The following is a 21,857-nucleotide window of genomic DNA, read 5'->3' as shown; positions in this document are numbered from 1 at the left end:
GAGCTGTTGGAAACTAGCAGCAGGTTGATGGTAGAGAGTCTAAAACTGTTTCTGATGCAAGCTTGAAAGGTATTGCCCTAGTCCTACACATGTATCACCCATGTGGGTGATACATGTGTAGGCACTTGTAGCAGTAGAAATGCTCATGCTGCAGTGTTTGGGAAACCCTACCCTGGGTACTCCTGCAGGCCTTGCTGCATTGCATGCATATCTATCCCCTCAACCAAATATCCAGCTGTCCTTCAAGCTCAAGTGCAGAAAGGTGAAACTGACATGAGGCTTACACTACTAAACCTGGAAAACTACTCAATTGCAGTGGATATCAAATAATTAAAGTTGTGAAGAAGTATAGAGCAAATCAGTTTAAAATGTAAGTTAACTGGCTGACTGTGTTTTTGAAACACTGAATAAAATTCTCTTAAGTGGGTCATTTTGATTCTTTACAAGTTGCATTAAAGCCATACTCTGATCTTTACCATCTTAATAACCTTATTCCTGATTCTGTATGTACTACAGCCAATTAGTACTGGCTTTCCTGGCGATCACCTTACTCTTTCTAAATTAGTATCCACAACTACAGTATACCCCATTACAATCGGATAGCTACTACATATTTAGTTGAGAGATGTGTGCTGATGGAATTCATGTTTATGTTCTGTTCTAAATAATTGAAAAAGTGTATTTTCCTTTCCTCAAAGGGAATAAAAATCATCCTTTATGTATTCATTAGAATGCCAACACTGCACATTTTCCCCATGTAATCTGATGAAAATATCAGCCTATATAAATCACATCTGGCGAGGCACAGCATGTATTTCACTATTTCAAAAGGCAGGTGTGTTGACTTACTGGTTTACTTTCAGGCCTTGAAACCGATGCAGGAAGCAAAGTTTGTGACTGGGGCTGTGTGTGCAATTGTGGACTCTGATGCAGATCAAGAGGATCAAGGATGCCTTTGATGCTGTGAGAGAAGTTTTTAAATATAGACAAAAATTCATAGGAAGGGTAAAAAAACAACAACAAACAAACAGCTGCTTGTCAGAATCAGCTGAAGTAATTTATATGCAAAATATTTGGATAACTCTTCTTATTGAAAACCAAACTCAATATCTGGACATGTACATGTCTTTGTCAAAAGCATTTGACAAGGCTCAGTCAACAAGCTTGTTAAGTTGATTGTTTTCTGTTCTTTCCAAGCATAGCTTTAACTGTTTTCCAGGAGGCAGGTTTACAGAGTTATTTAGATAACTTTGCTGACTTTCGACAACCCCCTCAAATCATGCAGATAAACTGAAATAAAAATACCTATTCTGGGTTTGAATCTGCAACATCATCAATGACAACTCAATACACCTGCTACTAGCTATAAGCTCCTAGACCAGGCTGTAGTGTGCTTTCATGCTTTAGATGTCCTGATCTTTTTATCACCTTACCAATGGAGTTATCTGTTTTTCTTGTGTCAGTTCCTTTGAAAGGATACCACATTTCAATATAACAGGAAATAGTATTAGAACTTCTGTGATGAAATAAAACACAGGAATCTATGTAAAACTTTAATGCTTTATTAAACTTCAAACACCTATCTTCCTGAGAAGCCTGGAATGGTATCAAAATAAATTACCACACACAATCAACTATTTAAAGGCTCGACTGCGTACATAATGTTTTTGCAAAGTACGTTACATCTTCAGATTTGCTCCAACAAATAATTGAGAAACACAGTACAGCTTTGTGGTTTGAGTAGCACTAAACCTGTTCCTGGTTCATCCAAATCTAATTGAACACAGCCCCTAAAGTGACAGCCCCTCCTTAGATTAAACACAGCTGGCATCTCAGCAGTCTGATTTTTAAATAAGTGACTGTTGTCTCCTTGTCCCACATAGCTTAATCATTTGAATATAATCAATATTAAGATAACTGAGATGTTCTTGGTGCCAGTAGAGGTTTTCGAAATAGTTGGCTAATGCTTTCACCAGTTTAGCTCTCTTGTCTTGGAAGACATGGTCGAATGTGACACTAAAACACACAAAAACAATAACGGTAAGTCAGTCGAGCTATATGTGCTGCCTGTGGAATGTGTGTGACAATTCAGTTGCAGTCCAACTCTACAAACATATGTACACTTTTGCTACGGTTTTTTTTTCGTTTTTTTTTGCTACGTCCAGACAGCCTGCTGTTCAAAAATAGCTTGTTATCAAAGAAAGGCACGATAAGGGGCTGTTTTGGCTCTGTTTGACTATCGCAAACACTGTCATGACTACAACACTGTACAACTACTGCAAGCCTCTGTCTACACAGCACATGTTAAATAGTAATGATCAAATCAGCCACAAATAATATACAACTACAAAAAACTCACACATATTTACATAAAGGAGTCCTGACACTTGGAATAGACCCTACAGAATTAATGGTGGCCTGATTCAACTTGGCAAGTTGAACATGTCTGTCAAACCCTCCTATTTGCTGATGTTGATGAGGTGAGGGGAATATAAGGGTTTGTTTCTGAGTTTTTCTGGTAGGTATTGTACTTTCAAGGCACAGAGGGGAACAAAAGAGATAGAAGTGGGAAAAGATTAAAGGCCTGGTTTGAATAAGTACATTTCACAGCCCTAGTCTCAGTTAACAGGCTACTAGTATATGTTTAGCCTGTAAACATGTCCATATGATCTGGGTCTTGATATATAAGCCTAGTCAACACAGACTCAAGGGGCGCTCTCTTATGTAAGAGTCTAAGAGAACATACATATCAACAAAGAACGGATAGAAAATGGTATTTATATAACCAGGTCGCTCCGCCTAACAGCTGAGGAACTTTTCCTTTGGGACTAAGAGAGAATTTGGTCTGTAGTTTCGCTCATGTGGGGCTGTTTTTAAAATCATCTTTAAAGGACAATAGTGTGTATGCAAGTTTTAGCTCCTTAACTACAAATTATATATACTTTTTGGGTATACTTTTCCTACTACTCCATGCACTCCATATAACTTTATACATTTGTAATCCACCAGTGAACATTAACTAATGTTAACCAAAGTTGGGAAACATCCTTACTTGCCAAGAGTTAGATGAGAAGACTGATACCACTCTCATGTTTGTACAATAAATATGAAGCTATACAGCCAGCAGCCAATTAGCTAAGCTTAGCAAAAAGACTGGAAACAAGAAGAAAATCTTGTTTTTCTATATCCAACGACAAAAGATAACTAAACAAACTGATTTTGTTAAAAAAACAAACAAAAACAAAACCTATGTTAAACAATGATGTTATCTCTCCTCAGAGCCAGGCTAGCTGTTTCCCCCAATTTCCTGTTTTTGTGCTAAGCTAAGCTAACTGATTGTTGGCTGTAGTTTCATATTCACCGTGCAGATATGCGAGTGCTACAAATCTTTTCACCTCTTTTCAACTCTTGGCAAATAAACATATCTCCACAAATGTTGAACTGTCCCTTTATCAAAACTGTGGATGTGTCTGGTAAAGAGCAATCTGTGTTGATTGCACAATTCACAGAGTGTGTGTGCGTTGTAATATGTGTGTGATGTGTGCATGATGGATGCACTCTCGAAACATTCACTCGCCATTCCCTCTCCACTCCACTCCGATTCCACCAATCAGGATTCTTTGCGAGATGCCAGACAACCTTTTTTAGGGCTGTGGTTTCACATAGCATAACATTACTGTGCGTATGTGTCATGCCCGCGTCCATGTGCATGTGATCATTTGTGCGCAGCGAACAAGCAAACTCAGCTGCTTTCACCTCAGATTGCTCTCTTGGGGCTTAAGTTTCCCACAGTCAAAGGGTCAGTGTCAAGACTGTGTGAAAAAGCATTGACACCACTGCGACAGTATGTGGGTTAAAATTTGTAGTTGTAGCCAAATGGCCAGGAGTAATAACAATTTGCAAGATTGTAGGGTCAACATCACAAATAGAGGTACTGTTCTCACTGGATAAATGAATGGCTAAGAGTACAGTATACTACTTTGCTTTTGACAGCAAATAAATACGAAGGAAAAAATACAGAAAAAACAGAGAAAGACCAGGAGAGCTGGTTTGAGCACCATAGTGGGAAGGATTTTTTGAACATGGTCTATTTCCTGGTACCCTTGGCAGATGATGACAGCAGTTAACATCTGATCTGAAGGCTGCACAGTCTTTCTGGGCTGGGTACATTAGGGGTCAGGGGCAGCTTAGATGACCTCCCTGCTGTTCCGAATGGCACAGCAGAGCACCATACTGAAGATCATTCCAATGATCTGTTAAAAGGAAAGTCGTTTTTTAATTAAAAGAAAAAATCCAAATCACAACCTGCATGTGTGTGTTTTTCTTCTCAGATCCTAACTCACCATGACTCCAGCGATGCCAATGCCCACGTACCCAATGATGTAGAGTTTATTGTTGAAGAAGTCCTTGATGCCTGTCTCACAGTCCTGACCAAAGGAGTCAAGGTGTCAAGGTGTCAAAGGTGCCATGATACACATAGAACAACAAAACAGCAAAATGTAATTTACATTTTGAGTCTAGAGCTGGTGACAGATCTTACCTTGATGTTTGGTTCAGTATCAGGACAGGGACTAGCCAGAGTTCCACAACAGTTCAGCTGAAAGTGTGAAGGTTAATGTTACATGATTGAAGGAAATACCAAATTCCTTTTAATATGCTATTTTTTCTGCGTCAAGAACGCTGTATTAATGTAATGTAATAAAAACTGTAGCCTAATAATTTGTTATTTTTGACTTACTACTTTCTGGTATGAGACAATCAATGTGCCATTACTGTTTTCATTGTAGGTTGTTGTGTAGAAGTTCTGAACATCTTCGATTATCTGTGTGAGAGAGGAAATAAGTGAATTATTGCACAATGCAAAAACACCATATCAACTACTCCAGCTGTGAAATAATAAATGCACCTTGTCTTTGTTTAGGAATCCAAACACCCCTGCTGCCACCTCAGCTCCAAAGATGATCAACAGACAGGCGAAGAACTGAAAAAGAAGTACACAGTTGACAGTATATACACAGTACTTGTAAAGCTTATAGGTGCATTTGAGTTTTTTGCTCTTGTGTTCATATACATTTGTACTCACTGAACCCAGCAGGCACTGAGATTCTCTAACAGCTCCACAGCAGCCAAAGAAACCAACCAACATCACCAGACTGCCGGCACCTATCAGGATATACACACCTGGAACAAAGAGCAGATCTTTCATTATAAGGTAAAAAACCAGCATCAGCATATTTTGCATTCTGATATATTCCACGCATTAACATTATTAAGATTTACCAGCCTGTAAAGGTACGGTTTGATTACCCACCACATATTTGTTTTACATGCTCAGCTTCTCTCAGACAGGCCCGTCACTCAATCTGACAACTTTACTATATTAAGAACCCAGCAGGGGGCAGCATAGAGCTGAAAATATAAAATAAAAGAGTCACTCTTTGGCTGTGTCTCAATTCAGGGGCTGCATCCTTGTAAGGACGCATTTTAAGGGCGGTTACGTCACAGCGCCGCGCCAAGGCCTGTCCCAATTCGAAGACTCCTCAAACGAATGCTCAAACGCAGCCTCAAAATGCGTCCTTGTTTTCCCTGTTTTTGAGGATGCATCACTACTATCCTTAGCGGCCTTATATATCCCAAGATCCTTTGCGCGCCGCTGTTCAGTCCCATAGATATCTATAGAACATGACGTTCCATATAAATCTATGTGCAGTCCCACGAAAAGAACAATGGTTGTTATTGTTAATAAATGTTTATGTTTTTATATGGTATTGTTATAAAATAAAAAATATTGTGAATTGTTACACGTTGTCTTTTCCATTTAGTATTTACAATTTAAGTACAATTTATAACAGGATTAGCAAACGGCATAAAGTGCTACTGTTCAGGAACAACAAGGGATTTAATATTTTCTCTAATATTTTCTTTTATTAGCAAAGGATGAAACTTAACTCTACAAGGGGGCAGTCTTAACATTTAACTATTTACAAAAAATACATCACAAATACTATTTACAGATTATTATTAGAAAATTATGTACAATTATGAACAAACTATTAACAAAATATGTATTATTAAATACAACACTACTAAAATTCCACATGATTTACAATAATAAAAAAAATATATTAATAAATAATAACAAATTAATAAAATAAAAAATGAAAAAAATAATGTAATAGGCTGAGCAGGAGTCCCTGGCAGTGCTGCTGGGCTGGATGGGATGCCACAATAAAGACCCTGGTGTCTTCTGTGGTCAGTGGGACATCATCTGGGCTGGTATTCAGGGTGTTTGGGGGTCTGGTCTCCACTGTCCACTGGGGTTGGTCCGATGGACGATGCCGCCCCCCTCCCCCCCCCGTGCAAAGCGAATTATATAAAATTATCTTAACCAAGGTCTTAAACGAACGAAACGAATTATACTAAAAACAATAAAATTCAAAATCATTTAGATTAATAATTAATTAAACACCCAAAAATGTGATGTGCAAAAGACATTCACGTGTTGCTTCTGCTGCCGCCGTCATCTCCGCTACCAGTTCTGCTTTTATAACACTTAGCTCAGGTGGCTTCATGTGGTCCCCTCGGTATCTTGGGTCAAGCAGTGTTGCTTTGCGCATCATCCACTGGGTGGCAATGATAAATATCCGTTTCCTTTTCTTTTTTTTCTTTAAAAGAAAAAAAAAATAACATGAGTAGTATTTGAAATATTTGTTATAATAATGAAATTATATGATACTATAATAACTAAAAAATAATAAAATATGTAACATCTCCAACCACCACCACCACCACCACCACCTCTTCTTTCTTCTGTTTGTCTTATTCTTATGTTTTTTTCTTCTTTCTGCTGTTTGTCTTATACTTCTGTGTGTTTTTTCTTCTGTGTGTGCCTTTCGCGTCTTATGGGCGGGAACAGCTGGTGACACAGCTGGTGACGCAACCAGGAAATGCTTCGAAGGCTAGACCGTCCCATTTCACAACGGTTGATGCATCCTTCTGAGGTTCCTCAGTAGCACGCGGTCTTCGAAGACCGCGAGGCCGCGTCCTTACAAGGATGCAGCCCCTGAATTGAGACACAGCCTTTATCTAGATTGCCAAGCAGAGCTCAGACAGTGGCATTAACATTTCAGTATGTACTATTTCTGTGGTCAAGCGAACAAATGGGATCAGTGCTTTGTCAAATCCTTTTTTAGAGTGGACCCACTTGTTGCAACTTCTAATAGTGTGCCCGTATAAGATGACTTATAAATAGCATGTTGGCATCATTTAGGAGAGGTGGGGAAGCTTCATGTCCCTTAAGATGATTAGAACTCCCATTAACACTCTGATTAAGAAAAGTTAATCATAGGTATGTCTGCAGGGAGGAGCGCAACAGCAGATTGGCTCGAACAGCGTGCCCTCGTACAGGTGGGATCTGCTGCTAAGCGACACCTCTGCAGAGGAAGGGGTGAGAGAGGACACATCAACCCCCAGGTGATTTCGGCTCAGGTGGAAAAAAGAGGCGAAGATAGTTTATAGGAACCCTGTGTGTGTCAACAGAAAGACGTGATGTGATACAGTAATTCATTTTGGAGAGTCACTCCTTTTGTTGTAAGGAAAGTCAGTTCAGTTGTCAGCTTGAGGTGTCAATGATCAGTTAGCATTCTGCTCAACTCTTAACTTATACCAGCTTCACTCGCAAACTGCTCTTACTCTGAGGTTGTCCACATCTTTTAAAATAATATATTATTGTAAGGTTCAAAGAAAAAAGGTCTGTGTTGGCTTGATGCCATGGGAACGAGACATAGCAACTGTTGAGCGCTCTCAGCTGCGCCTGTGGGGACAGCACACTCACTGTCAAAGCCATGTGTAGCACTATACTCACAGAGGACCTGACAGACGCTACCCACCCTCAGTCAAGGCACATGGAGATCTGGGTCTTAGTGCAGATGCATACACAGAAGGACGTAATGAACCACCTACACCATGACGTTAAGAAAACAACTTTCTGCGACATTAGTCTGCCAAAACACAACCTTATCAAGCTGGCTTCAGAGAAGAAAATAAAGTACCAATCAAGAATAGAATAGTTTAGTCTGCAGACTGTTAAAATAACTGACATTATCATTGCTTCCACACAAATTGTGGTGCATGGATGCAGACAGCAAATCCTACACCCAGCAGTTGAACACCTCGTTATACTCCTCGTCTGCACTGTCATTTCATTTGACATCCCATTTTATTTTTCCTTCAAATCTTTGCCATGGATTCCCATCTGTTTCTATGATCTTCCATATTCTTTTTTAACTATCCATCTTTCCTTCCATCTCTCATCTGAGCGACTGAGTGACTGATTGAAAGGTGGTTCGTATCCTTGTGGTTTATTTATGCTCTATGTGCAACAGTTATTTCCTGTTATTCACACTCATCTCCGGTATTAAAGAAGCATGCACACGCCCAATAAGCAAAAAAGTTAATTCAAATATGGCTATCTAGCTATAGCTTATTGGGACAATTACCAGCTTTCAGCACATTCACTGATAGACTTAGCAAAACTTTGAGCATAGATAGTTTTCTTTTACACCCAAGGCCTGAGCATGTGTGGGCCTTATGTGGTAATGGAGTGTGCATTTGTGTGAGTGTATATGGATGGAACCCTGTGGTGGGAATATCCCCTCTGACGTAGAGGCAGGCATTTATTTAGAGGCATGGAAACATGTCAATAAAGTCTTTTAGGCCTTTCTCCAGACTGAGAACAACATAGAAGACAGCAACATGACATTTGACTGGGTTTGTGAAAAGTTGGAGCTTTAATATTATGAATTTTAGAAAGAAAGTCAAAGTAAAATGACTATCTTCACCTTTCCTCCCTGCTCTATGGATCAACTTCTACATTGTGGAATGTCCCAATTTGCAAAATTCACGGTTTGTTAAGATATAATATCATGATGTGATACATTTTAATACAGCAAAAACAAGAAGGATGTGCCAAAATTTCAAATTGTCTTTTATATTATACAGTCAAACACTGTTCTTAGTCCATTAAGACCCATAAAAGTCATAAATAGACACAAACCCAACCAGTGCTTCACAGGGAAAAAAAACAAAAAAACATGCACTGACAAAAACAGGTTCTGGTCAACAACATGTTTTGTACAAAATATGTGGTACATTGTTGCGACACATGTACTGAATCATTGTTTTTGCGTTAAACAATACAATGTGATACAGCAAATTGTTACACACCTGCACTGTGAGGACTATTTGAGGTCTGCTATAATACTCACCAATGAAAAAGGTGTCTGGAGCCTTGTCACCACTGAGCAGAGACACAGTTTCTGGGTCAAAACGTAGCCACAGTCCCACTGCTAGAACCAAGGATCCCATCAACTGTAGATAGATTGGACAGAAAGACATGCAATAAGCATTTGCTACATGTATATTACAGACAATGAATAAAAACAGACAAATAAAGGAACAATGGTCTGCAATCATGTGCTGTCAGGTATGATGTGTATGCAGGCTTTGAACCAAACCCTAATAACTACCAACTGTTTTCCCTAGTCTCCACTCATGCTCCGCTCCTCTCCTGTGGTTAAAGATGTAATAATGATTAAAGAAGTCATAGTTGCAGAAATACTTTTAACTTTTAAGCTGATAATCAATTTTATGTAACGTATTTCATACTGAAGCATGTGAATTTCTATCAGGGCTCAGATCAAACATCTTCGCAGTAAATTGATTTCAGTATTCATCACAAATGCAACAATCTTTTCATCTAAAGTAGAACAGTAAGAGTGCATGTTTTTCCCCCCGGCTTGAGGGCTTGTTCTCTTGCTCTGCCTAATTGTGATTTTCCACATAAATAAAGCAAATTGTGCAGTGGAGTTTCCACTCTGGCCCTCCACCCTTTGCACTCAGGCAACAGTAGTGTAATTTCACTAAGGGCAAGTTAGGCTAAAATTGAATATTTTGAGTCAAAACAATATGTCTGAATATCTGTCTGCATTATGGGTGGATGATTTAAATGTTCTAGACCAATAGACGCCAGCAAAAAGTAACTGAAATTTAAAACACCCTTTAGCAATCTCTGGCTTCCCTGTAGGAAGAAAATGACCCGCTTGGCTGTGGGCAGCAGTGTGGCACCTTGAGCTTAAACAGGCCCTCATGTTTGCTTGGAAACGTGGTCAAATGTTTCTCATATTTTCCTTCATCTAAACCACCATCAGTATACATTGAACACAATGCCCTTGCTTTGAAGCAAACTATTAGTCTCTAGTGTCAGAAGACCTTGAAGTAAATGTTTTTTTCTCTGTGATACAATGCTCTGAAGGACAGAGACTGTGGTGGGTGCTCCACTGACAAATCAATACTGAGAGGTTTTAATGATCACTGAGCCAATGCCCCCTGAGGATAATCCAGTCTAGAAATCTCCGAGCAGAGCTTCAAAACAACACAGTGTTTATGTGTGTGTCTGTACGCAGAGCAATAAAATGGTTTGTCTAAATGGAGAGTATTTAGGAGTGCTTGTCACATGGTCTCTCTGTGTCCTAGATCTCGGTATTTAGGTAGAGCACTGATTGTATGACTGTTTGCTTCCGTGTCCTCAAGCTCTGATAAGTGAATTTATTTAGATAAACAAACCCTGTTACCCAGTACCCAAACTATTCTACGTCTGCATCTTTGTGACCTCTTGTTCACCAAGGGCTCTGCCTTTGTCTGGTCCTGCAATTCCTCTTTAATTCTTTAACTTTTGTATCTTATCCTTGCCATCTCTGTCTACACTCCTGTCCTCCACTTCAGGTCCGCAGTTTATATTTTATGGTGTTGGTCTGAAGTAAAGCCAGTAGCTCAGTTGAAAACCATCAGCATGCAGGTGTTGGGAAGCCGGCTTCCTCCCAAACTGAGGATTTAGTGTCGTGCGTGCTGATGTATGGGACAGTTGAGCTCTTGGGGTTTCAGGATTAGCAGGTCCAAAGTGATAAAGCATGGCAAAGTGAAGGCTGTGGATCTGCGGGCTTGTTGGATTAGCCCAAATATGGGCTCTGGATCTATTTAGTGCTGGTATTTGTCGGAACACCTGATGGTGTGATGGTGTTGGTGGAGGTGTGAGGTGAGCACTGTTGCTGACTGAATCGTGCCGATATGCACCTAATGTGGAGGAGCTGGGTCATTCCAAGCTTTTGTAGATTGTGTTTGTGTTGTATGGAGGAGCAGGTGGTTGTTTCACAGTTCAAAAGAGCTTAACACGCAGCCAAACCTCATTACTATTAAGGCTACATTTAAAAACCTTTTCTTAACCAGATGTAGTGATGGATACCACACTGAAAGCTCTCATTTTAGTCAGTAGCTGACATGCTAAGTACATTCACATTTTTGGCACTCCTCAGCCTGACTATCCCAAAGGTCCCATTAACCCCCTCACTACTAACATACCCCCCACCACTTTGTCCGTCATCATTACCCTGGCTGACACCAGACACACCCCTCCCGTCTGCCTGCCTCTACCACCCAAATCTACTCCTCCACCAACCTGACTTATCTCCACGTACCACCCCCCCCCCCCCCCCTCCACCACCCCCGTCCTGTCCCCCCCAACCCCCCACCCCTCTCTACCCCACCTCATCGAATCCCCTCCCTCCCAACATTACCCAAAGGACAAAGACCCACTGTCTCCCTGTGACTATATGCTTTGGCGCACAATAGGAGGGAAACAGACAAACACAATGAAAGAGATCATGAAAAAGAGAAGGGAGAAAGAAAAGGAGAGAATAAGTTGTTAGTGGACCCATCATCTTTTTTCTTTGCCCGTGGACAAGGCCTACAAAAGCATCTTTTTCCAATAACAAAGATAAAACTCTAACCTCTGTCCTATCTAAGTCCTATTTAGCCAATAGCAAAGTTTACCTGTGTCTTCTTTCTGTCCCAGCAGCTCTGAGGATAGCTTGCATGTCTGGGTATTTCTAGAAGGGGATGGAAATCTCTGTGTCGAAGCTTTATTGAGGTTCTTTTATGGTGAACTTTTTTAACAGTGCTGTTAAATAGTGTTTTTGTGAGGGGAATTTCCATGAGCAGGGGCTGAGCTGACACAGGGCTGTGGTCTTGGTCAGAGACAGTCTACGGCATTATCCGCTTTCTAGGTTAGACCTTATTTTCAGGAAAAAATAGGGCTTCGCTGTAAACTAAAGCAAAATCAGTATATGGAAGCAAAAAAGCTATAAAGTACTTCTTCAAATCCAGCGGTTAACAGTGGGTGATTTAAGCTTGTTCAAAATAGTCCTCAGCCTAGCATATGTTTGGAAAAACAGACATGAGGGCACATTAAAAATGATGGGCAGAAGGAAAGTGTAAATAGGAGTGAGATAATTATGGGTGGAATAAATCCCATTGTACTCTGTCACAGGGCGAGGGTGGGGGAGTGTAGTGAAATCTCCTGCATAGACAAGTGTGTCTGTATGGCTGAGCACTGGAACACAATCTAGTTTCAGTGTCACAGCTGATTGTAACATTAGTACATTTTAACAGAAATTTTCAAATCTTCTACATTTCAACTAATAGCGAACTTATCTAAAAAAACTGATCTCCAAACTTTTAACTTTAATAAAAAATGTCTTTCAAATAGAGAAAATCTGTCCGTTAATTTGTCAATCTGTTCTCTACTTTCTTGCTTTAATTGATTTTCTTATTAGATTGATGATGTACTATAATAACATAGTAATGTGCAACAATAAACATAACATTTTAACTGTTCCTGAATAATTAAATAACCTCCTGTCAATCTTTGTATTGAATCAGCTAGATCCTGTATTTTACAATATGTAATTTGCATGATAATAAATTACTCCATATGTAGCATACTTTCCTTTATCTGTGTAGCTCTGAATTCTATTGATAACCAAGTTATTTAAACTTGTTTCTGTCAAAGTAGCCTTGTGCCAGACTTGATGCCAGGAGCATCAAACAATCCCTATGCAAAGAACAAGGACCTGACAAAGAACTTAGTCTACGGATTTAGTTTCTGAACACTTTCATAGCCATGCTTTCCTTACATACAGCATTTATACCTATATACAAAGAAACTAATAGTGAAGTATGGCCAGCATCAATAAATAAATTACATACTTGTCAATGATATAAAATAGAAACAACACAGGACCCAGGACACCAAGGTTTCATCTCAAAACATAAAACATGCACATTACTGTAGTGTGAAGTGTTTTCTCATGCCATTAAGTCTTTTGGACAAATCTTTAAGTATATAGAAGAAAGTTTTTCAGACAGATGAATGTCACATTGTTGGAATGGAAATTTTGATAGTTTGTATATGGTTTGATAGTCAATGGCATGGACAATACATACAGAAAAATAAATTAATTTTGTCTTAAAAATATAAGTTTTCATATATATATAAAAAAACAGGCATAAACACTGGTATAGCCTTTTCAATGCGAAGAGCTTTGCAGCTGGACAAATACATTTGAGTGCTGCTAAAGTTTATTCTTTTCTGTTGGACAGACGACTGAGAAATTAATAATTTTTCATTATCTGAGAAAATAAAATTATGATCAGAACACTGCAAACATGTGCAATGAGTACAATTTATGAGAAAGTTGCTTTGTGCAACTTCCACACATATCATCATGATGCAATGTTTGCCCCACACGGTTTACCTCACTGGCTTAATTTTTGACTAAATAGGGCAGTCACCGAACCATAGCACACAAAAACAGGCCACACAAGCAAGAAAGGCATTGACGTTCTGTTACAAGCTGTTATATTTGCAGCTATCAGGTAATATATACAAGAGCTGGGCCTGTAATACATTAATGACAATTTAGTAACAGGGCTCTGCAGAATATCACTTCATCATGATGGTTGAAAAGACTTAAACACAGAGCCACTTTGTATGTGTGCGTGAAATGCGGGAGATTATACTCTTCATCTTTAAGGTAAAAACAACTTAATTTTTTTGTGTTGTAAGTGTGTGTGTGTGTGTGTGTGTGTATGTGTGTGTGTGTGTCAGTAAGTCTATCGGCTCTCATGTTTTGACAGCATTCAGTGTCACAGTATGTCCAACAAAAGCGCCACTGGCCTGTCTCTGAGCTATACTGTCCACTCAGGGCTAATGGGGGGATTTGAAGGGAATCATATTTGCCCCTCCTCCACCCGCTTTCAACGTACACATTCACACTCATCCTCTCTCATTCCACCATCAACAGAGAGAGCTGCAGCCCAGGGGGGGTTGGGATGCTGTGATCATGAGCAGAGATTAATCACTGCTAAGAAAGAGTACAGGGAATGTGCAAAACTCTTATGCAGAGAGCACTACAAAGTGGACAAGCATCCACTTACTTAGTTATTCCTGTGGTCCCGTAATATGTAACACACATATATCTACAGAATACCCACTTTTCCTCACACTGATCCACTGACTGTATTTTTATCTGGGTCAAGTTCATGCCAACTGTCCTTCTTTTTGCCATGTGAGTGCGCGCACACACACGCACATGAATATCCCTCTCAATCTCCCAATGACCCTTTTTTTCTCCTATCACATTTTCTGTCTTCTCTCTCTCATTTTCTTCTCTCACTAAGCATTAGCTCATCTGTCTGACCCCATCGTCTTCTTCCATCTGTCTGTCATCTCAGTCTCTATTTGTGTCCACACTTGGATATTTCAAGGGAGATATCAGCCACACCCATCTGGGATGCAGTAATTCTAAGTGGAGATAGAACAACTCAATGATGGGACTAGTGGGGCCGCTGCATTAAGGGCTGCAGCAGGCTCTGCTGCTTATCCAGGCAGGAGCAGCAGACTGAAGTTATGCTATTGTCCTGCTGTCACAATGGATCCATTCACACTACCCTCAGTGCCTGATCCACTCCACAGATGCTTGTTGGAAAATCTCGCTCTCACACAGACACACACACACACACACACACACACACACACACACACACACACACACACACACACACACACACACACACACACACACACACACACACACACACACAAAATAACTTCCCCCTCTGAGGACTGAGAGCAGACAACCTTACACACACACGCACCAAAGTTATCCATGGGGATACCACGGAAAGTGAGAGATTAGTGTGAGTTCATTCATAGCATGAACTATGAGTGGACTTGAACAAGGACCTCAATGAAGGCACATGTGCAAAATATGTGTGCAGGGCACACACACAAACACACCTTTCACATCCACCTGACAGTTTGTAGTGAGTAAAGTGACTCTCTTGAGCCTCCTGAGTGCTCAAGTGCTACCTTTACATTTTTTTTAAGAGGAAGCATGCAGTTGGGAGCTCTTTGGTAATTTGAGATTATCAATCAGATCTTCACTGTTTGTTAATGAAGCCACGCGGGCGCAAGGAGCCAACTGCTGAGTTTTTTTTCCCCATGCTGTCTCTCAATCTCTCTCACTCGCTCTGTCTTTTCATTCAGCCCTTCCTTTCAAAAACACGCTTCACCGGGAAGAGGGGGCGGGTTTTTCCTCTGTGGAAAATCTGATTTGAGTCTGGTGAGCCAAAACTAAAAACCTATCTGGCTGTCACCCTTTCCGCGCCACGCAGAGAAAACCCACGCCACAGGGGGAGCTAAATAAAGCACAGCACAGTCTGTTAAGAGTAAAATTGTATACAATGTCAGCATCGTTGAGTGTTAAAGTAAGCGGCTGCTGCACTTGCTTCACGTTCATTTACGAACAGCTTACATCCATCACTACGGCCGCCGAACATGCACTTACCCAAAATATGAAGTTGAACACGAACAAAAGGTATTTCACGCATTTCATTCCTCCTTCCACTTTCCCCATTTTGGCTGGTTGTGTCAACGTTTTGCCTTTATCCCACAAAATGCTCTGACGGCTGTATTGGCCCCGCACAAGTAACCATCAAGAATCTCTCTCTCTCTCTCTCTCTCTCTCTCTCTCTCTCTCTCTCTCTCTCTCTCTCTCTCTCTCTCTCTCTCTCTCTCTCTCTCTCTCTCTCTCTCTCTCTCTCTCTCTCTCTCTCTCTCTCTCTCTCTCTCTCTCTCTCTCTCTCTCTCTCTCTCTCTCTCTCTCTCTCTCTCTCTCTCTCACGCACATGCATGCACACAAAACACCACAGGATCCGCTTAGACACTGTTCCCAACCCGCCCCTTTCAATAATACAGGGGGGCCATAAGGGGGACCGAGACTACCCGATGGAGACTTCACAAATGTTTAAAGACGTGTCGTTTTCACTGAAAAATAAAACATACAAAAATGTAGCGATCAATACGACACCGTATGGTAGGCCTACTTATGGAGTAAAGTTTCTTATATCTACAACTGTGGTTTTCTTTAAATATTTATACTAGTAAAAAATCAATCAATCAATCAATCAATCAATTAAATAAAATTAAATAAAAATGCGCTGAGTTTTGTGTTATTTTCTTGCCTGCTGTAATTCCTGAACAATTTCTCGTAGTTTGACTGAAATACGTAGTGGGCCGTTTTTCTTATTGAAGAATTACGACATAGTACGCTAATTATCAAAACGTTCCTCTTTTTTTTGCTATCAATTATTTTTATTTTCAAAAGAGAAGGATACAATACACATCACAGCAATGTTAATCACAACAGTGGTAACAGAGAACGCTTCCCTTTTATCCTCCCCGTTCCCTCCCCAAGTGGCGACCCCCCCCCCTTTCCTAATGCATATATGAAGTATGTCTGTATTAAGCAATGACCTAATATACTAGGAGTTGCTGCAATTCAAACTTCCGAGAATAGTTGTAAAGGATCCGTTATGATTAGTAACCACAGCATTTGATAACAGGATTTACTCAACTTCCTTTTACAAAACGAAAAAACCCATGATGGTGGGGTGCTGAGAGAAATTTCTCAACTATAGCACATTTCCCAAACACTTCCTGTACATTCAAACCAGAAGTGACACAACATCAGGTCATGTAAATCAAAACGAATTAAGTTATGTGATTATTTATTATTAGAGTGACTAATTTTTAAAGGATGAAATAGGAGCTTAAACATTTACTGCTTCTTTTTCTGTTTGCTCCTCATTGCACTGACTTTAGTCCTGAGTAATGAGTTATAGAGCGGCATACAGATGTCTGCTGTCTCTTCATTTTATTCAATTTTTTATTTATTATTATTATTATTTTTAAATAATAATTTAAAAAAGTAAGTGCTCTGGGAAAACAAGGATTTTAAAACAACATATTTCTGTTCATTTAAAGCACAGCTGACTCCTTTTTCCTGTGTGCATGGTTCAACCTGGTGCAAAGCAAGGAATGAGCTCAAGCAGGACACTGCCACTAACTAAATGTAGCCTACTATTAATGAAATGGAAAGAGTAGCCACTCTGCTGGATTTCATCCCTCGGAGTCATCAGCCACTCGGAGCATGTAACTCAGCAGCAACACCATGCTCAACATAAATATTTCCCCCACAACCATGGAGAGTGAAGGGAACATCCAAATAGCAGTTGTTTTATCACAGGGAAATTGGGCACTTAAAAAATGTCCCTATAGAGGAACAAAGAAGTCTGCAAAGCTGAACACTGGAGGAAAGGGGGAGTCATTCCATGAGAGAAGTGTTAGGAAAAAAAATGCATAGGTGGTGTATTAATGTGAATAATCACCAACATGTGGCTCTTTTCCGTCATTTACACTTGTGGCGGTCTCAAAGCTGGACCATCTATAACTCTTAGAGCAGCAAAGTTTGTCCTTTGAGACTCTTTAGGGCAGTGGTGGAAGACAGAAGGAAAATTAAAAGGTTTAGTTTGGACGCTAATCAGAGTAGTGCCAAAAAAGGAAAGGCCGATAAGACTGGGACAAGACCATTGTGTCCTTGCTTGTTAGTTGTTGTTGGCTGTTGGTGGCCCAGTTGCTATGTGGTTCCAAGAAAAATGCTTGCAGGTCATAACCTCCATGAAAATAGATAACAAATAGCTGACTCAATTATTTTACAGCTCAACATGATACTTAACAGATCCAGCATGAAGTTAACATGGTCTGCATTGGCTCTGGGTTTTAAGTAGGCAAATAGTTGCTGTTGTGTATGACTATATTTGGTTTAATCTTGTGTCGCAGCCACATATAATCCAGAGCCATGTTGGAAGTTTATTATCATATCGTGCTGTCTATTGTAAGATACAGTATTAAAATTAAAGAATAGGTTCACAATTTTTCAAGTCTGTCTTAAAACCATAGTCAGGTGCTCAAATACACATTGAAATAGGTGCCTCTGTTCATACTGGCCATTAGAAGATTCCTTTATAATGCACTTATATGTAAGTTATGGGGGACAAAATCCACAGTCCTTCTTCTGTGCAAACATGTATTTAAAAGCCCTTAGCTGTCCAAATTCACCCAATCAGCTAAATCAAATCAATTAGTGAATATCTTTCAAAGTAAGTCTTTTTAGTGCCTAAGTCCCTCTCTTTGATACAATCCTTCCACTGCAGCTGAACAGGAAAACTGCCTGTCGAGACACAACAAAGGAATTTTATATTAAAAATACTTTATTTTAGGCCTCATATTGCTTTTGGATAGACCTTTAAATATTTTTGCTCAGGATAAGAACTGTGGATTTTGTCCCCCATCACTTACATTGTAAGCAGATTTAAATGGGATCTTTTAAAGCACTATTATTTTAAGACAGACTTGGAAGATTGTGAACCTATCCTTCAAGTCCATTGTCTGTAAAGATTCTCAGTCATCCATGTTATGGTATTTCTAGAAGGTCCAAGTTGAGGGCAACAGGTTTTCTTTTAGATTCTTAAAGACATTTCACCTCTCATACAATTTGTCTTCAAAAATTGAAAATATGCCCTTGACTTAGTGCCTCAGGACATATAATTCAGTCCATGCTTTTCTCTTCTCCTGAGAGGGTGGGATCAGTAGCTGTTGTTTTGTCTCTGTTACACCCATGTTTGGGTCAGGGCCTGGACTTTTTTCCTCTGAGGTCATTATTGATGAGAGACTGATATCTGTTAGTCTAATTTTGCCAGAAAGTAAACTGCAGCCTAGTAGGGAATGTTAATTGTAATCAAGCTGTGATCAAAACACTATCATTAGATCAACAAACTGGCAGGAGAAGCTGTAAGTGAATGAGACTTCTATCTGTGGCAGCATAGCACCATCTACAGGTTACTCTGCAAACATTGAATGTGTGGTATTTTGTTGTTAGGGAAAAATCACTGGAGCAGCTGTACACTTTAGTCAGCTAAACCATTTTGCACATTTATGACTGGGAGCTGCACAGGCACACTGCAGTGTTTTCTTAATGGCATTTTTACAGCAGCTGTTGACAGAGGGGGAGTTATATTTATTCAGCATATTCAACCATTTTGCAAACCTGAAAACAAATGTCAAAAATGTTAATTATGGGATAAATTCTTGCAAAAACTATAACACATCTTTTGAATTTACATCTCACTTGCATTCCTTGTCTCAGAGTTTGCAGCCAGCCAGTTCCAGTTCTATCTCTCTTCCTTTACATGCAGGTTACATTCTTGTTTAACTACACAGCTATACTGCAGCAGAACTGACAGAAAATGGGAAACGGTTAAAAAACCACACCGCCTGGTTTCACCTCCTGCCAAAGTAAGAGGTTATCTGAGGTCACCTGCTGAACAGCCTTTGATCAGAAAACCTTGCCACGATGAGGTTTCCTGGCAACACATTCAGAGCTGAATAGTGTTGCATATGATCTGGGAAACAGCAGCATTAGTGAGGGTGAGAGCACAGACAGGCACCTGGGGAGGTGATGATGTGATGAGAGCTGCAGAATTTGACTTTCAGTGAGCAGACAGAAATAGAGAGAGCTCCATAAAAGCCCCTTCTCTTTTCAATGGCTGGATAAACGCAAGATGGGGCCCCAGTCAAAAGTTCCTTGTTGGACCCTTATTGGCCCCCACTTTACATGGTAGTATTCCAGACCTGAAGTGATTGGTCCATTAGTTGATTTACAGAAAATTAATTGGCAACAATTCTGAAAACTTTACTTTAAAAACTTCCAAAAATTCACTGGTACCAGCTCTTTGCTAGTTTTCAGTTTTTCATGATACTTAACTCAACACCTTTAGATATATGACTGTTGGTCAGACATAGCAAGTAATGTGAATTGAACTTGACTTGGACTTGAGGGATGTCACACTAAGCAATCAATCAAATAAAGGAAATAGTTGTTAGACCTATTGATAATGAAATGAATAGGTAGTTGCAGCCTTAAAGTACTGTATGGTAGTATATATGGTAAGACTATCTTGATCTAGGTTTTATGTGCAATTTGATAAAACACAACTGTACAACAAATGAGCATGACCTTAAGCTAAAACAATTACGGTATTAAAAAACAACAACTAGATTTTGAAACAGGGTCCCTCTTCAAGGCCAGATGAAAGATGGATAACCTGTCATAGTTGAAGATGTAGGCCTAAGTGGTGTAGATGTATAACAACTATATGGTGAATCCAAATATGTATATCCAAATGAGTAAACCATGAGAGTCCCCTTTTCTGATCCTTTTGGGATTTGGATCTTGCAGTGACAATTTTCCACTTGGCCACAAGAGGGTAGTATGTTCTTTGAAAAATCCGGCATAATCCAGCAAGAGGCATTTACTATTATTACATTATTATATTATTATATTATGCATTCGCAGAGATTGAATGCTATTGTTCTAATTTTCACATGTCTCTGTGACTGACAATGATTCCTTGGTTAACACAGGTAATCTGCAGTATTCAATATGGATTACCTGCTGGGCTAAGATCTTGAGGGCCCCATATTTATTGTGTATTACTTAGTTTGTGATTTTCTCTGAAATATGCACCCAAGCACAAAATCTACCTAGATTATAAGAACAGGTCAAAGTATTATTTATATTTTCTACCTGCTTTGTAGAAAAGCCTTGAGTTAAAATTGACATATTTGTCCATATTCCTAAATATACTTTTGATTGTAATTACCACAAAAGGGAGTCAGTAGAGGCCCAAAACTAATGTTTGTCCACAGGGTGCTCATGGTGCCTTCCTCTTGTGTTGTGACATACTTTTTCATATGTAAATACCAAACCTACATGTAAGTTTTTGATTGTGTTGAATGGAATCTGAGTGGTATGAATTTCATTTGGTTACTGTCATTATTTTGACCCTACAGATCTTAAAACCTGAATAAATCTAGCATATAGAGAGGCGGTGGTCTGATTGGTGTGATAAGCAAAATTATGTGAATTGTATGCTTTGGCCTTCACAGTCAGCTGATCCCAGCCCGACTGAACATCTTCAGCAAAGTGACTTTGAGAATCTATGTTAAGGTGCACTGCAGCTGTTTTATTGTGGCTCATGGGCCAGCACCTTACTAACTTTATTTTATTGGGGCTTTTTTCTTAAATGTGTCACATCTAACCTCCGTCCTTCGCTCACATACACACACAGACTCACAGGCATTTCTCACATCTGTGTTTACACTATTTTTCCAAGGTGACAGGAATTTTTGCCTCACAGATGGGAACACCAATCAATCTTCCTCTGTGTGTATAAAATGCAGAGCTGGACTCTCAGGCCTGCATGGTGTAACGGACATTCCTGTATTCATTATGGATGTAAAAGTATTCATGGCCCGTCTGTCTGTGCTGTTCACCTCTGAACTCAATCTTGCTCTTTGTCTGGCTGTCGCCCCTAGATCCAAGATAAATTCCAATGCACTGAATGAGACATGAGTCATCTGAAATTAGCGACAATATATTTAAAGAAAAAGTGACGAAATCGCAGGTTTGTCTCAGTGATTATTTCATGCCTTTTTTAAGCTGTCTAAAACAGCTTTGCACTTCAACAATCTGGGATTTAAGGATAAGATGTTTTTCAAA

The 21,857-nt window shown here is 39.7% G+C and overlaps 1 protein-coding gene across 2 annotated transcripts; it reads right to left on the bottom strand.

Annotated features, from left to right (window-relative positions):
• Positions 1-1,557: 1,557 nt before the first annotated feature.
• LOC133987940 (CD9 antigen-like) lies at positions 1,558-15,885 on the bottom strand. Of its 2 annotated transcripts, XM_062427432.1 has the most exons (8): positions 15,744-15,885; positions 9,267-9,369; positions 5,084-5,181; positions 4,907-4,981; positions 4,739-4,822; positions 4,541-4,597; positions 4,344-4,427; positions 1,558-4,253 (listed from the first exon to the last, which is right to left on the bottom strand). In XM_062427432.1, the coding sequence occupies exons 1-8, from the start codon at positions 15,810-15,812 to the stop codon at positions 4,188-4,190; spliced, it is 636 nt and encodes a 211-aa protein (XP_062283416.1). In that variant the 5' UTR covers positions 15,813-15,885; the 3' UTR covers positions 1,558-4,187. The 2 variants fall into 2 exon arrangements, with proteins under 2 accessions (XP_062283416.1, XP_062283415.1); XM_062427431.1 differs by having other exon boundaries at positions 4,907-5,181.
• Positions 15,886-21,857: the final 5,972 nt, after the last annotated feature.

This window comes from Scomber scombrus, chromosome 10 (assembly GCF_963691925.1).
Source record: "Scomber scombrus chromosome 10, fScoSco1.1, whole genome shotgun sequence".
Taxonomy (NCBI): Eukaryota; Metazoa; Chordata; class Actinopteri; order Scombriformes; family Scombridae; genus Scomber; species Scomber scombrus.
Note: the sequence above shows the minus strand (reverse complement) of the source record. Positions and strands in the feature narration are given on the sequence as shown.

Bases quoted from the DNA above. Each gene is read 5' to 3' on its own strand.
- LOC133987940 (XM_062427431.1), bottom strand. From the start codon at position 15,812: ATGGGGAAAGTGGAAGGAGGAATGAAATGCGTGAAATACCTTTTGTTC. The intron at 4,823-4,906 runs GTGCATTTATTA...TCTCTCACACAG, and splicing joins GATTCCTAAACAAAGACAAG to ATAATCGAAGATGTTCAGAA. The intron at 4,598-4,738 runs GTAAGTCAAAAA...TCACACTTTCAG, and splicing joins TTGTCTCATACCAGAAAGTA to CTGAACTGTTGTGGAACTCT.